The following is a 13,482-nucleotide window of genomic DNA, read 5'->3' on the forward strand; positions in this document are numbered from 1 at the left end:
GTGGGTGAGCAAAACTTGAAAAAAACCCCATCGTCACAATCCCAGAAAAATTTGGAAAATTTTGAGACCAGTTGCAAGAAGATCGGTCCATAAATGTAGGAGGAGTTCGCGGTCAGACAGACAGACAGACAGACACCAGGTACTTATATAATAGTATGACTACTTTATGCACGAATACTTAATTTTCCAGCGAATACCTTCAATGTAGGATCGACGACAGCAGTCGGGTCTCCTCTCGCCCCCATTTTGCAAGTTCCAGAGTAATGATAAAGCGTGATAGATAATGTCCTTATCGCACATTCCCAATAAGCATCAGAGTCATATTCGTGAATGTTACATTCGGTGTAAGTGACATTTAAAAACTGAGAATCAATCGTTTGCATCGCCTTTGTCTGAGCGACGTTAAACGCAGTTCTAATTCCGGCGATCATCGACTTGACGTCGTCTGGATGGTCGAAATAATTTGGCACGATTTCGGGTTTAACATTAATGTTATTAGCCAATAACGTTATCCTACCACGACTTTTCGGTCGCAACAACACTGTCCCAACAAACCAGCCGCGTCTGTCATGATATTTATCCCATTCTTGAGATATCGGGTCCTTAAAATTCAATACGCTTGAAAAAATAAAATTTCTCGTTGTACCACCACCAAACAGTAGTTCGATATCAGGTAGACCGCTACGTTTTTCTCGGTGTTTTGTGTCGATGAAGCCGACGGCCTCGCATCCACCCGGAATCGTAAACGGTCCCGTTCGCTTTATTAAAAAGTCCATTAGGTACGAATTAATAGGGTTCAGCAGGTCGAATGATTGTAAACTTGTTGATACGTTTGCTGACCACGACAACCCAAAGAACATTGGGTGGTCCATAAGATTCTCCCCGACTGGCGCGTCCCGAACGACGTCTATACCTAATTCGTGAAGGTGTTTCGCTGGCCCAATTCCGGAGAGCATCAGCAGTTGAGGGGACTTGACTGCACCTGCGCACATAATCACCTCTTTGCTCGCGAACACGGTGACGTTTTCATCATACTTGGTATACTCGACGCCGATTGCACGATTTGTGTCAGAATCGATCAGCACTTTCGTCACCGTGCTCTCGGGAGTTACGTAAAGATTGCTGCGATCTCGCGCGGGCTTCAAATACGCTCTATTGCTGCTCATGCGAGTGTTGTTCATGATCGTAGTCTGCAGATGTGAGAATCCTATTTGGTACTTCCCGTTGTAATCTACTAGTGGATATCCCAACTCCTTGCCAGCTTCTAGAAAGGCCTCCGCCAACGGTGTATAAAATGACGGATGCGTGATATGTACTGGTCCGTCGTTATTGTGGTAGGTGACATCCGCCTTTAATTCTGGAATATCTATTGTTTCCAGCTTTTTGAAATACTTGAGAACGTCTTCGTAGGCCCAACCCTTGTTCCCCATCTCGGCCCAATCATCGTAATCCTCGGCGCCGCCTCTGTTAGCTATCATAAAATTTAGCACGCTACTCCCGCCGAAAACTTTTCCTGCGGGCCAAGCGCAACTGTTCCCCTTCATACCAAGACAATACTTATTGGACGGCTTAGTTTTGTACTTCCAATTGATATTGTTGTTGAGAGACATGACGGGAGCGATTAGAGGAACGTCCATGAAAATGTTCTCTTCGGGTCCGGCCTCGATCAGTAATATTTTGATGTGAGGAATTTCGCTCAGTCTCGCTGCTATTGTAGCGCCGGCTGTGCCAGCACCAATCACTATAAAGTCAAACGTTTTTCCGTGGTGTGGATTTATTTGTGATGCTTGCTCACTTTGGAGGTGATTGTGCTTTAAGAAATTCACTGTCCCAGTGATCGGGCTTGATCCGCTCGCACTGTTGCTGTGATATCTATGATGCCAATGCGACGGCGATTGTAATTGAGACTGTATTGCGCCGAACATGACACTAAAACTAAGAACACGAACAAGTATCGTCACTTTGCTCAGCATGTCTAGACGTTGTTTGACCGGTGAAAGAGCAATGCGCAGTAATAAGGATCTGTGTTTGACTGCCCGTTATATATACTTATGTTAAGATCCTTGTTCTATAAATACCAAGGCGGTATGAATGCATATGCATGATTAATTAGAATCCACGTTGTATCGAGTCCGGCCACACTTCCAAGTCGAACTTCTCCGAATCGAATCGAACCTTATTGCAGATGCCTGTTTAAATTTATACGCGCGTTCGAACGAAACGTGTCACCTTGTGCATTTCTTTGATCCATATTTTGATTTACTTGTCAGTTCATCAGTCAATGCAATTCAATTCAAGGTTTATTATCGTGATATTGTTGAATAACTTGTAACGTTATCGCATACTATCTTTTAACATCAGAGCAAAATAATACCGTTTGCAAAATAATGACGTTTGAATGATTGTAATTGGTGTCACGTAATATCGCGATGAGATGTACAAACATCTTCGGAGTAACAACATTTTAGTTACAACACGCGTGATATCCAACAATAATACCAAGTAAGCAGTGTTTTCTGTTATCTAGCTGAAATTATCTAGATGATCATCTAGATAAGGCTGTTTCCTTATCTCTTCTTTATCTAGATAAGAATGAAACGTATTATCTACATCTTTATCTTAGATTTAAAAATACGTTATCTGTCTGAAATTATCTAAGATAATGGTTGCATTCAGCAGAACTCAGTATTTCGTGGCTAGGTTTAACCCATTATTTATCATTGGTAAATAATTTCATTTCCTAGTTTATCCGAAATTCATACAAACAATTATCATTTCCATGTACAACATTATTAGTATTTGAAGAAATTAATATTTCAAATTTATTAGTTTCAATATCTGAATCTGATTCACACTATTCTATGCTGTTCAAATCTTTATTTGCTTCTAACGTGAGTCAATTTTGATCACAATTTTCATATGTGATGCTAAAGCATCTAAATGATTTAGCATTAAAATTTGTAGCATTATCTGTTAGAATATTTGTAATTTTTGATATGTAAATTAAATTTTCTCAATACATTATGCACAACTATTGCAATATTTTTATAAATGTAATTGTACATTATTCTTTTACAAGCCAATTAAATATAATCCTGCTTTTTTAATAGATTTATAAATATAATTGTTTTTATTTTTTCTTTAATTACTTTTTAAAGCAATGTTATCTTGAAATCATCTAGATAAAATGCTTATAATTTCATCTATTATCTAGATAAACTAGAAATAAATAATCTATATCTTATCTAAGATAAAATTTTATATGTCTTATCTGATCTTTATCTAGATGATTTCAACTTTATCTACGTAAAACACTGCGAAGTAAGAATAAGTATTTAGAAAATAACTATTGTATGAATAATGACAAAAATCGCACTTAGTTTCGTTCAATTTCATCCGCTCTCTAAAAATCAATCGGTGGATTATCACTGAAAATGGTGAATAGTCACTGATTTGCAGTTATAAGTATACAAAATAGTTTTTTCCTCGTCAAAATTATTGCTAATATGGTCATCCATGTCCCAGTGAGAAATGGTTCGTCAATCGATGTCAAAACGATGTCGAATCGACATCGATACCGTCAAATTGACGTCGATTCGACATCATTTCGACACCGATCGACGAATCATTTCTCACTCGGGTGTGGCCATATTAACAATCTGTACGATTCGTTATAAATATTCTTAAAATTATATCACTAGTTAAATTAAACTAAACAAAACTCGAGGTTAAGCCGCATGTTTAGTTCCAACGTTTCATTGGAAAGTAAGAATAAAAAGTTTATGCGATTGAGATCCGGAAGCTGAACCTAATATTCATATACACCTCAATGTAAAATGTCTAATTCTTTTATCTTTAAAGTTACTTTGGAAGTACTTGATACGTAGTTTTTATACTGTAATAGTGCGATATTATGGATATTACAATAATTTCTATGTAACAGTATATTAAAATTTTCTTGGTCCGCAAGCACATGTTATACCATGTGCATAAAAACATACTTTCCTAAGAATGATTGAGAAAAACTTTTTGAAAACAAATTTTATTTTATAATAGTACAGCAAGTTATTTGTCTTAACAGGTTGGCAAGTGTCAAAGGTTTATAATTAAATTATTCGGTATTCTATTCGATTATTATTCATATATTCGACTCCAGCTAATGAAAACCTATGTTATATGTCCGAAAATAATGGCGCGTAGATAAGAAAAAACCGGTATATAAATTTACATATTTATTTAAAAATTATTAGGCTACCTTCAGCTTGCCTGGACTTAAGTAATGATTTGGCGTTCTCGCTTCTTAGATTTATGCTCTAAAATTAATATTTGTTATTTATGTGTATATTTACTCATTTTTTAGATGAATCAAGTGCATACTGTGTTCAAGTATAATATAATATAAAGGAGAGCTTACTTAAAGGCTTATCTTGCATATTAATATATCTTTTGCCGAAAAACCGTCTTCATAAAATACTTGATCACCAGCGTATACTTTGAGTTTATTTACTCTAAAAAAATTACAAACATATCTATTCTATAAAAAAATTAGCAATTTGCTGGAACGAATTTGTAGCTTTACACGTGTTCGGAAGGGTTGGAACTTTCTATTTAACGTCTGTTGTGCCAGTGCCATTTTTATTACATAATTCCGAAAACTTTTCTATTTTCCCATGCATTTCGTGAAGTTTATTAACATCATGACTTTCGCAAGTAACCCCATTCGTCCTTGATCATATCTGCAGCTTTCTCGGCGATCATGTAAACAGGTATATTTAAATGCGCCGATACCATTTCGGGGATAATAGATGCATCTGCTACGCGTAATCCGGAAATGCCAATTACCTACAAAGTATTGCATATAAATTCATGAATGCTTATTATAATATTCTGCATGAATATCCAAATGTTTTTACCTTTAATCTGGGATCGACAACAGCAGTCGGGTCTCCAGCAGGTGCCATTTTACAAGTGCCGCAAAGGTGATAAAGTGTCGAAGATAGTGTCCTTAATAAGCATTCCCAGTAAGCATCAGAGTCATATTCGTAATTGTTACATTCAGTATAAGTAATGTTAATGAACTGAGGACCAAATGCCTGCATTGCCTTTGTCCGAGTAACATCAAACGCAGCTCTAATCCCAGCGATCATTGTCCTGATGTCGTCCGGATCATCATAATAATTCGGTACGATCTCTGGTTTAACATTAACGTCATTAGCCAATAATGTCATCCGACCACTACTTTTTGCTTTTAACAATATTGGCGCAATGGTCCAGCCATGAGTGCCATGGTATTTGTTCCATTTCTGAATTATTGCGTCTTTCAATTGTATCGACCTTGGGAAAACAAATTCTTCTTTAATTGTACCACCAATAAACAATAGTTCCACGTCCGGTGGATCGTTATGTTTTTCAGGATGTTTCGTGTTAACAAAAGCCAGAGCCTCAATACCGCCCGGAACTGTTAACGGTCCAGATCTTTCTACAAAGAAATCTGTTAAATATGATTTAATAGCATTTAAATTGGCAAAATTTATGCTAATCGGTGCTTTTATTGTCCACGTCAATCCAGGAAAGAATACATGATCCATGAGGTTCTCGCCAACTGGAGCATCTTGGATGACATCTATATCTAGTTCCACAAGCTGTTCCGCTGGTCCAATGCCTGAGAGCATCAATAATTGCGGTGATCCAATGGCACCTGCGCATAGTATAACTTCTTTTTTCGCGAACACACGTATTGTTTGATCATACTTGACGAATTCTACGCCGATTGCTCGACGTGCGATAGGATCGATCAACACTTTTGTCACCGTGCTCTGAAGAGTCAAATGAAGATTCTTGCGATTTCGCGCAGGCTTCAAGTACGCTCTGTTGCTGCTCTCGCGAGTGCCGTTCGAGGTTGTCGTCTGCACATATGAGAATCCTATTTTATCTTTCCCGTTGTAATCTATTAATGGATATCCTAGTTCCTCGCCGGCTTCTAAGAAGGCCTCTGCTAATGGAGTATGAAAAACCGGGTAAGTAATATGTATTGGACCATCGGTGCCACGATAGGCAACGTCGGATCTTAGCTCTGGGACATTTATTGTTTCCAGTTTCTTAAAATACTTGAGAATATCCTGGTATGCCCAGCCTTCATTCCCCATCTCAGCCCATCGATCGTAGTCTTCGGCGACGCCTCTAGTTGCTACCATAAAATTCAGCACACTGCTGCCACCGACTACTTTGCCTCTCGGCTCAGGGCAACTGTTATCCCTCATGCCACGACAGTACTTGTTGGATGACTTGAAATGAAAGTTCCAGTTGATGTTGCTGTTCATCTGCAGCACGGGAGCTAACAGCGGGATATCCATAAAGAGGGTCTCGTGGAAACCAGCCTCGATTAGCAATACTTTGGCCTGAGAAACCTCGCTCAGTCTCGCTGCTATGGTGGCGCCGGCGGTACCAGCGCCGATCACTATAAAATCATATGCGTCTCCGTACCACGGTGTCACATCCGGTAATTCTTGATCTAAGTATTGTTGATTTTCGTTTAAGAAGCTCCCGAATTCAAAAGCTAAACCAAGCAATTGTCGCAACGACCATATCTTATTACCATTCCCACGAAAGCTGTTGTAGCGCAACGAGCTAATTGTCGTACTAATGCTGAGAATGTAAAGGAGACTCCGAATCTTGCTCGGCATATTCGAATAGAAGTTAACTTTTAAATATCTAAAATAAAATACAGTAGCTGATAGTATGTCTGGATGAACAACCTACATATATATCTGCTTATATTTTGACAACCATACCTTGTATACAGTAGGTGCGACTACAGTAGAGGGTTCATAAAATTTAACTGATGACGTTCAATTCCTTCTACACATATTCTTATAAGTTAGTTCCCCTCCATTGGCATGGACGGCATCCAGGCAATTCGTGTTATCGTATACATTACGGACACAGAGACGTAAGGATGTATGAAGCTATCGTGTAATCTCTCATTCGGTATGAATATTTTTCACATTTTTTTTATGTGTTAATATATTACTCTTGTGACAACGGATCTTTCAAATAGCAAATCGATAATTTGTCGTGGCTAGTATCCCCGTTGTACCACAATAGGCAACTCGTTTTAACGCACAATGCCGATAAAAACATTAAAAATTATGCTATTGCGTAACCTCGTAATATTTGGGGAGGGGAAAGTTCAACAATTAAAAAAAAATTGTTGAAGTAATATTTAAATATCCCGCTCTTCTAATATCGCATCTCCTAATTTTAAAAGTCACATATAAATGCGATAAATCAATTCTTTTACTAAATTGAACTTTTGGGTTTAAGCTGCATAAATTCTGTCTGATTCCGACGTTTCGTGAGTGAAGAATTTATACGGCTCAGATTCGGAAGATAAACTTAATATTCATATACATCGTAAAATGTCATATTCTTTCAGTTTTGAAGTTTTTTTAAGCATTATTTTAAGTCTTTAATTACGTAGTTCTTGTATTGTAATTGTGCAACATTATGAATCATCATAGTACAGTTTTCTTAACACACGTAGGTTATTCCATGTATAAGAACCATTTTTTCCTAATAATGATTAAGGAGAAATGTTTCAAAATCAGATTTTACTTCGTATAATAGTATGGTAAGTCATTAATTTTAACAGTCTGGCAAGTTAAAGTATGCAAATGCAATGCAAATGTAATATAACATAGGCGTTATAGGAAATTATAGTATTCATGTTATGTAACTGTTACTTGGTGTTTACTGGGATGTTAAAAAGTACAACTTTAACATTGTTTTTTTTTCTTTTATTTCACCGGCGACCGGCTCTGAAATTTCGCGTACTGGTAGATAAATTTTACAACTACAACATACTTAAACTTCGATTTTTCTACTTTTGGTTGATTTACGCAGGAGTCACCTTAAGATTTATCGAAATGAGTAATGTCTAGAATAATGTCTAAATCTCGAAATAATCGAAATGATAAAATATGCGTCTTTTGTGATGACAGCTGTTTATAATAGCAGAATTTACGTTTTAGAGATTAATTACAGTTTAAAGTTTAACAAGGAAAAGTCAAGGTAGCAGCTATTTCAAAATCGTAAGAAATTCAAATTAAATATTAATAAATAAAGTTGTTTACTTAAGAGGATCCCGTAGCATGTCTGTATTACCGACAGAATTACCATTTTCGTAGTTATAACCTTTCGTCGTATTAAATTCATGGAATCAAAAATGCTTGCGTACAATTACAGTATATGCATTAATGATCCCAGGAAACTCCAATTTTATACCAAAAATGAGTAAAAATTACAAAATTCATATAATCGATCACATATAACCTTGTAAACGCGAACTGTCACTCCGTCATACTTGTGCTTCGTATAAAAGTTCTACAACTTGTGCTCGCATGAAACTGAGTTTCCTAGGATTCGATGACATGTAGAATTACTGTGAAACCCTCTAAATTGGGATTAGAGGTTTAAAATAAGAGTATAGTTAGTATGAAATTTTCGCGTTTATGCATGGGTGTGATGTATCGTAGTAGTGTGTCCGTGTGCTCATGTATGCTGCGTTTCGTGTTTAGATGGCGCACACCATCAAAGGCTGAGGGATCCTCTTAATGTCACAATTATTCTTATTTTTATAGCCATGCCAGTATCTTAAGCCTCGTCTACATAGAAGTCGTAAAGTCGTAGTCGTAAGAATAATCGACTGCGATTGGTCAATTTCGTCAGACACATAAGAATTGACCAATCACAGTCGACTATTCTTACGACTACGACTCTACGACTTCTATGTAGACGAGGCTTTAATGTATTTCGTATTCATAATGGTTCGTTTGTTTTAAGTTAGATAAACACAATATACAGCGAAATAAATAAAGTGTGACAGTGAAGAGACATTTTCAAATAAAAAAAATTTTGAAATCTATATTTGCAAAGTATTTTAAATTATAAAATGCAATCTGCTCAATAGTGTAATATTCTGCTGAATTTTTTACCAAGCTCGTAACAATGAATAATTGAAAATAAAATCGAATGTTATGATTTTATTTAAGTAGTTAATTTGGATTCTTTTGATGTATTGACAAATAATGGAGAATAGGTTTCATGATAGGTTGGGGTTCGATTGTACTTGCGGCGCGTCATCCATTCTTTTCAACCTTTGAAAATTTTAATTAATAATATGAAAATTAATAGCTCTTCCATTTTCTTGAATGCTGTCTCTCGTTTGCATTTTCTAAATTTCTGAAAGAAATCGATCGATACTTGGATTTACTCTTTTAATTCAATTTGTTTTCAAAAGCTGTACCTTGAATTATGTCACGAATTTACGTATTTGTACTATTACCATAATCGTAAAGTAAAAGCGGTAGTAGAAAAAGTAGTAAAATAATTACTCCATAAAAGTATATTTTTATTGTGTTTTCTTTAAACAATTCCACTCTTCCTCGATCATATCTGCCTTATTTTCTTTAAAAAAAATCACTCAAACAAGTTTATTCAGAAATCTATAAAAAAAATGAACTATTTGGTGGAACGAATTGTAACTTTACACGCATGTTGTGCCATTTGTATCATTTCGTTCCGAAAACTTTTCTATTTCCCTTTGCATTTCGTGAAGTTTATTAACATCATGACTTTCCAAGTAACCCCATTCGTCTTTGATCATATCTGCGGCTTTCTCGGCGATCATAAAAATAGGTATATTTATGTGCGCCGATATAATTTCTGGCATGATGGATGCATCTACTACACGTAATCCTTGAATGCCAATCACCTGCAATAGATTGTATACGAACTTACAAATCACGTTACTTATTATATTTGCGCATCACATAATTATCATATACTTCGTAATCGTAAATATCGCAATGCGTTTGAAGTAAATACCTTTAATTTAGGATCGACGACAGCGGTCGGGTCTCCTCTCGCCCCCATTTTGCAAGTTCCAGAATAATGAAAGATCGTGGAAGATAATGTCCTTATCGCACATTCCCAATAAGCATCAGAGTCATACACGTAGTCGTTGCATTCGGTATAAGTACAATTCACCAACTGAGAATCAAGTGCTTGCATTGTCTTCGTCTGGCCAATACTTAATGCAGTTCTAATACCGGCGATCATCGTCCTGACATCGTCTGGATGCTCGAAATAATTGGACACGATTTCTGGTTTAACATTAATGTCATTGGCCAATAACGTTATTCTACCACGACTTTTTGGTTTTGACAATATTACCACATTCCTCCAACCATACGTGAGAAGAAATTTGTCCCATTCCTGACATACATCTTCTTTGAAATGGAATGCTTTTTGAAACACATTATTTTCGGCAAATGTACCACCACAAAACAATAGTTCGATATCTGGTAAACCGTCATGTTTTTCTGCTTGTCCGGTATTGACGAAACCGATAACCTCGCATCCGCCCGACGTCGTCAAAGGTCCCGTTTGCTTTGTTAAAAAGTCCGTTGCATATGGATTAATAGGGTTAATCATGTCATGGATATGCATAGTTGTAGACGCGTTTATCGCCCATGCCAATCCATAGAAACATACATGATCCATGAGATTCTCGCCGACGGGTGCATCTTGGACGACGCTTATCCCTAGTTCGGTAAGATGTTTCGCCGGTCCAATGCCGGATAGCATCATCAATTGAGGTGTTCCGATGGCGCCTGCACTTAGAATCACTTCTTTGTTTGCAAACACACGTATAGTTTGACCATATTTGACGAACTCTACGCCGATTGCACGATTGGTACTAGGATCGATCAGCACTTTTGTGACCGTGCTCTCAAGACTTACGCGAAGATTATTGCGATCTCGCGCGGGGCTCAAATACGCCCTATTGCTACTCATGCGAGTGCCGTTCATGATCGTAGCCTGCATATATGAGAATCCCATTTCGCTCTTTCCGTTGTAATCTATTGATGGATATCCCAGCTCCTTAACCGCTTCGAGAAATGCCTCTGCCACTGGCGTGCGAAACGATGGTTGGGTGATATGCACCGGCCCGTCGGTTCCATGATAGGCAGTATCCGACTGTAGCTCTGTTATGTGCATCGTTTCTAGTTTCTTGAAATATTTGAGAACGTCTTTATATGCCCAACCCTCGTTTCCCATCTCGGCCCAACGATCGTAGTCCTCTACGCCTCCTCTACTTGCTATCATAAAATTTACTGCGCTGCCACCGCCAACTACTTTCGCTGTTGACCAAACGCAACTGTTGCCTTCCGTGCCCAGGCAGTACTTGTCGGATGACTTGGTTCGATACTTTTTATTGAAATTCATTCTTTGCAGAAAGCTAGCAAATAACGGGACATCCATGTACAGTCTTTCATGGCTTCCTTCTTCGATTAGTAGCACGTTAGTTTGAGAAATTTCGCTCAATCTCGCGGCTACAGTCGCACCAGCTGTGCCAGCGCCAATTATTATGAAATCAAACGTCTCTCCGAATTGCGGTGTGGTGTCCGATACTTGTTGAGCTAAATAACGTTCACTCTGTGTCCAGAAATCTAGGATTCCCTTACCTAGTCTGAGCACATTTATTAACCTTGATCCTTCTATATCATTGCCGTAAAGATTATTGTACTTGTTTGGCATGTACAGTACGCTAGTCAGAACGGCGATCGCAACGATAAAGATTGACGTCTTCTTTAGCATGTTTTTGGAAATAATTGTCCTTCGAATTTTTTATAGCGGAATGAGAAGAAGCTGGATGCCTGAACGCTTGTACCTGTATTATAATATGTACTTGTATAGATATAACAACACGTATTACAACGCAAAGTTCGTGTATAATGTAGAAGTCACATTATCAAACTGAGCCTCAATCCTTTCACTTTTGGTCAAAACTATTGCGAGTTCTCTCGCAAGTATGCTAATTGTTACCAAATTATCATAAAGTTTAGCATAAGTATTTTTGCTTCTTACATCTGTTCACTTATCTCGGTTCGAAATCCGACTTGCGGCATCATTCAGCCACATATAAAATCATATTTGTGATATCTTTTGCAAAAATATTGATTCGTAACGCGATTGGTGCTGAATTACGTAGAGACAAAATGTTTTCGAATCAATGCTTAGTTTAATATGTGTTTCTTAGGTCCAGTTTCACAAACGTCGGTTAACTGTTAACCAGAGTTCAATCGACTTCCTATCTTTCTCTATCTTGTTATCCAAGAAGAGACAGAGGATCAATTAACCATGGGTTAGCGGTTAAACGACGTTTGTGAAACTGGCCCTTACTAAATACAATCAGACGGTGTAATACATTTTGACACAATATATCAAATTACATATTCGTGTGAAAGATAAACTAATTGTCTCTGAATCCTTGATTATTTAAATCTCCAAGTCTTAATTGTTTTTACTATATCTATTTAATATAGCTATTTTTTTGCGAAATTGAATGCTAAATTATTGTGAATGCGAAACAAGGAAAAAAACTAAATTTTACTTCTGGCTTGTACATTCTATGAAGAAGTAAATGAGTGATATTGATTCTTGCCGTCTAACTTATTTGGGCTTTAAATTTATATTTATTTAACTCTTTCGATTATGTTAAATAAGAATTGAATAGAATTTTTCTCTATCTCGAAATATTAGTTGGTTCCCTCGCTATATACCTACTGTATTTATTTCAAACATGACATATGTATATGTTGACATTTTGAATGTTACCAGATTTGACAACACAATATATGTATCATCTCATTTATATTTTTTATACATATGCAAATATTTCGTCGTTTAGCATTGTATAATACAGGGTGATTCAGACCACCCGTACAGCCCCTTTATTTCGGAAATAGAACATTTTAGAGAAAAATGTTTCAGGCAAAAGTTATACGGTTTTAAAAGGGCTATATAATGAAAAAATAAATTTTCGAAAAAATAAATCTTTTATGGTTATATGGAGGTCGCTGTCATTTTTTTAAATGGAACTCCCTATTGTTTATTATACTATCTTATTCTACTAATTAATGTAAACAACTTTTGTCTGAAACATTTTTTGATTTGCCTAATACTTTTTGAGACATTCAAGACAAAATTTATAACTTTTTACATGTTTAGCTTATAATATCTCAATAACTGTTTGTCGGAGGGAAAAGTAGCACAGGACTTTTTTACTTGATTTAGTCTCAGGAATATGCTGTTGCAATGGTGTTTCAATTATTGAACATTTTTGTGTATGTAAATTTTATGTGTTACAATACATAAACCATTGCAATAGCATATTCCTGAGATTAAATCAAGTAAAAAAGTCCTGTACTACTTTTCCCTCCGACAAACAGTTATCGAAGTATTATAAGCTAAACATGTAAAAAGTTATAACTTTTCTCTTGAATATCTCAAAAAGTAGTAGGCAAATAAAAAAATGTTTCAGACAAAAGTTGTTCATATTATTTAGTAGAATAAGATAGTATAATAAACAATAGGGAGTTCCATTTAAAAAAATGACAGCGACCTCCATATAACCAT

General features: G+C 36.5%; 3 protein-coding genes across 4 annotated transcripts in view; 1 reads left to right on the forward strand and 2 right to left on the reverse strand.

The window, feature by feature from the left end:
- LOC105558832 (glucose dehydrogenase [FAD, quinone]-like) overlaps nt 1–2,097 on the reverse strand; it is a 6,339-nt gene extending 4,242 nt beyond the window's left edge. For both annotated transcript variants that reach the window (XR_001008707.1, XM_012006753.1), the window contains exon 1: nt 198–2,097. Coding sequence is in view for 1 of the 2 variants with exons in the window: in XM_012006753.1 (XP_011862143.1) it covers nt 198–1,973 (1,776 nt within the window). In the remaining variant the exon portion in view is untranslated. The remainder of the gene's footprint in view (nt 1–197) is intronic.
- LOC105558833 (transcription factor SUM-1) overlaps nt 1–13,482 on the forward strand; it is a 66,122-nt gene that overhangs the window by 31,398 nt on the left and 21,242 nt on the right. The window lies entirely within an intron of this gene.
- Nucleotides 9,389–13,482, reverse strand: part of LOC105558831 (glucose dehydrogenase [FAD, quinone]-like) — an 11,701-nt gene continuing 7,607 nt past the window's right edge. Inside the window, exons 2-3 of the mRNA XM_012006752.1 lie at nt 9,886–11,734; nt 9,389–9,772 (exon numbers count right to left, since the gene is read on the reverse strand). Of these exons, the coding sequence (XP_011862142.1) occupies nt 9,545–9,772; nt 9,886–11,661 (2,004 nt within the window). The 5' untranslated portion in view covers nt 11,662–11,734 and the 3' untranslated portion in view covers nt 9,389–9,544. The remainder of the gene's footprint in view (nt 9,773–9,885; nt 11,735–13,482) is intronic.

The sequence above is a fragment of the Vollenhovia emeryi genome, unplaced genomic scaffold (assembly GCF_000949405.1).
Source record: "Vollenhovia emeryi isolate VEMERY1.0 unplaced genomic scaffold, V.emery_V1.0 DF939308.1, whole genome shotgun sequence".
Lineage (NCBI taxonomy): Eukaryota > Metazoa > Arthropoda > Insecta > Hymenoptera > Formicidae > Vollenhovia > Vollenhovia emeryi.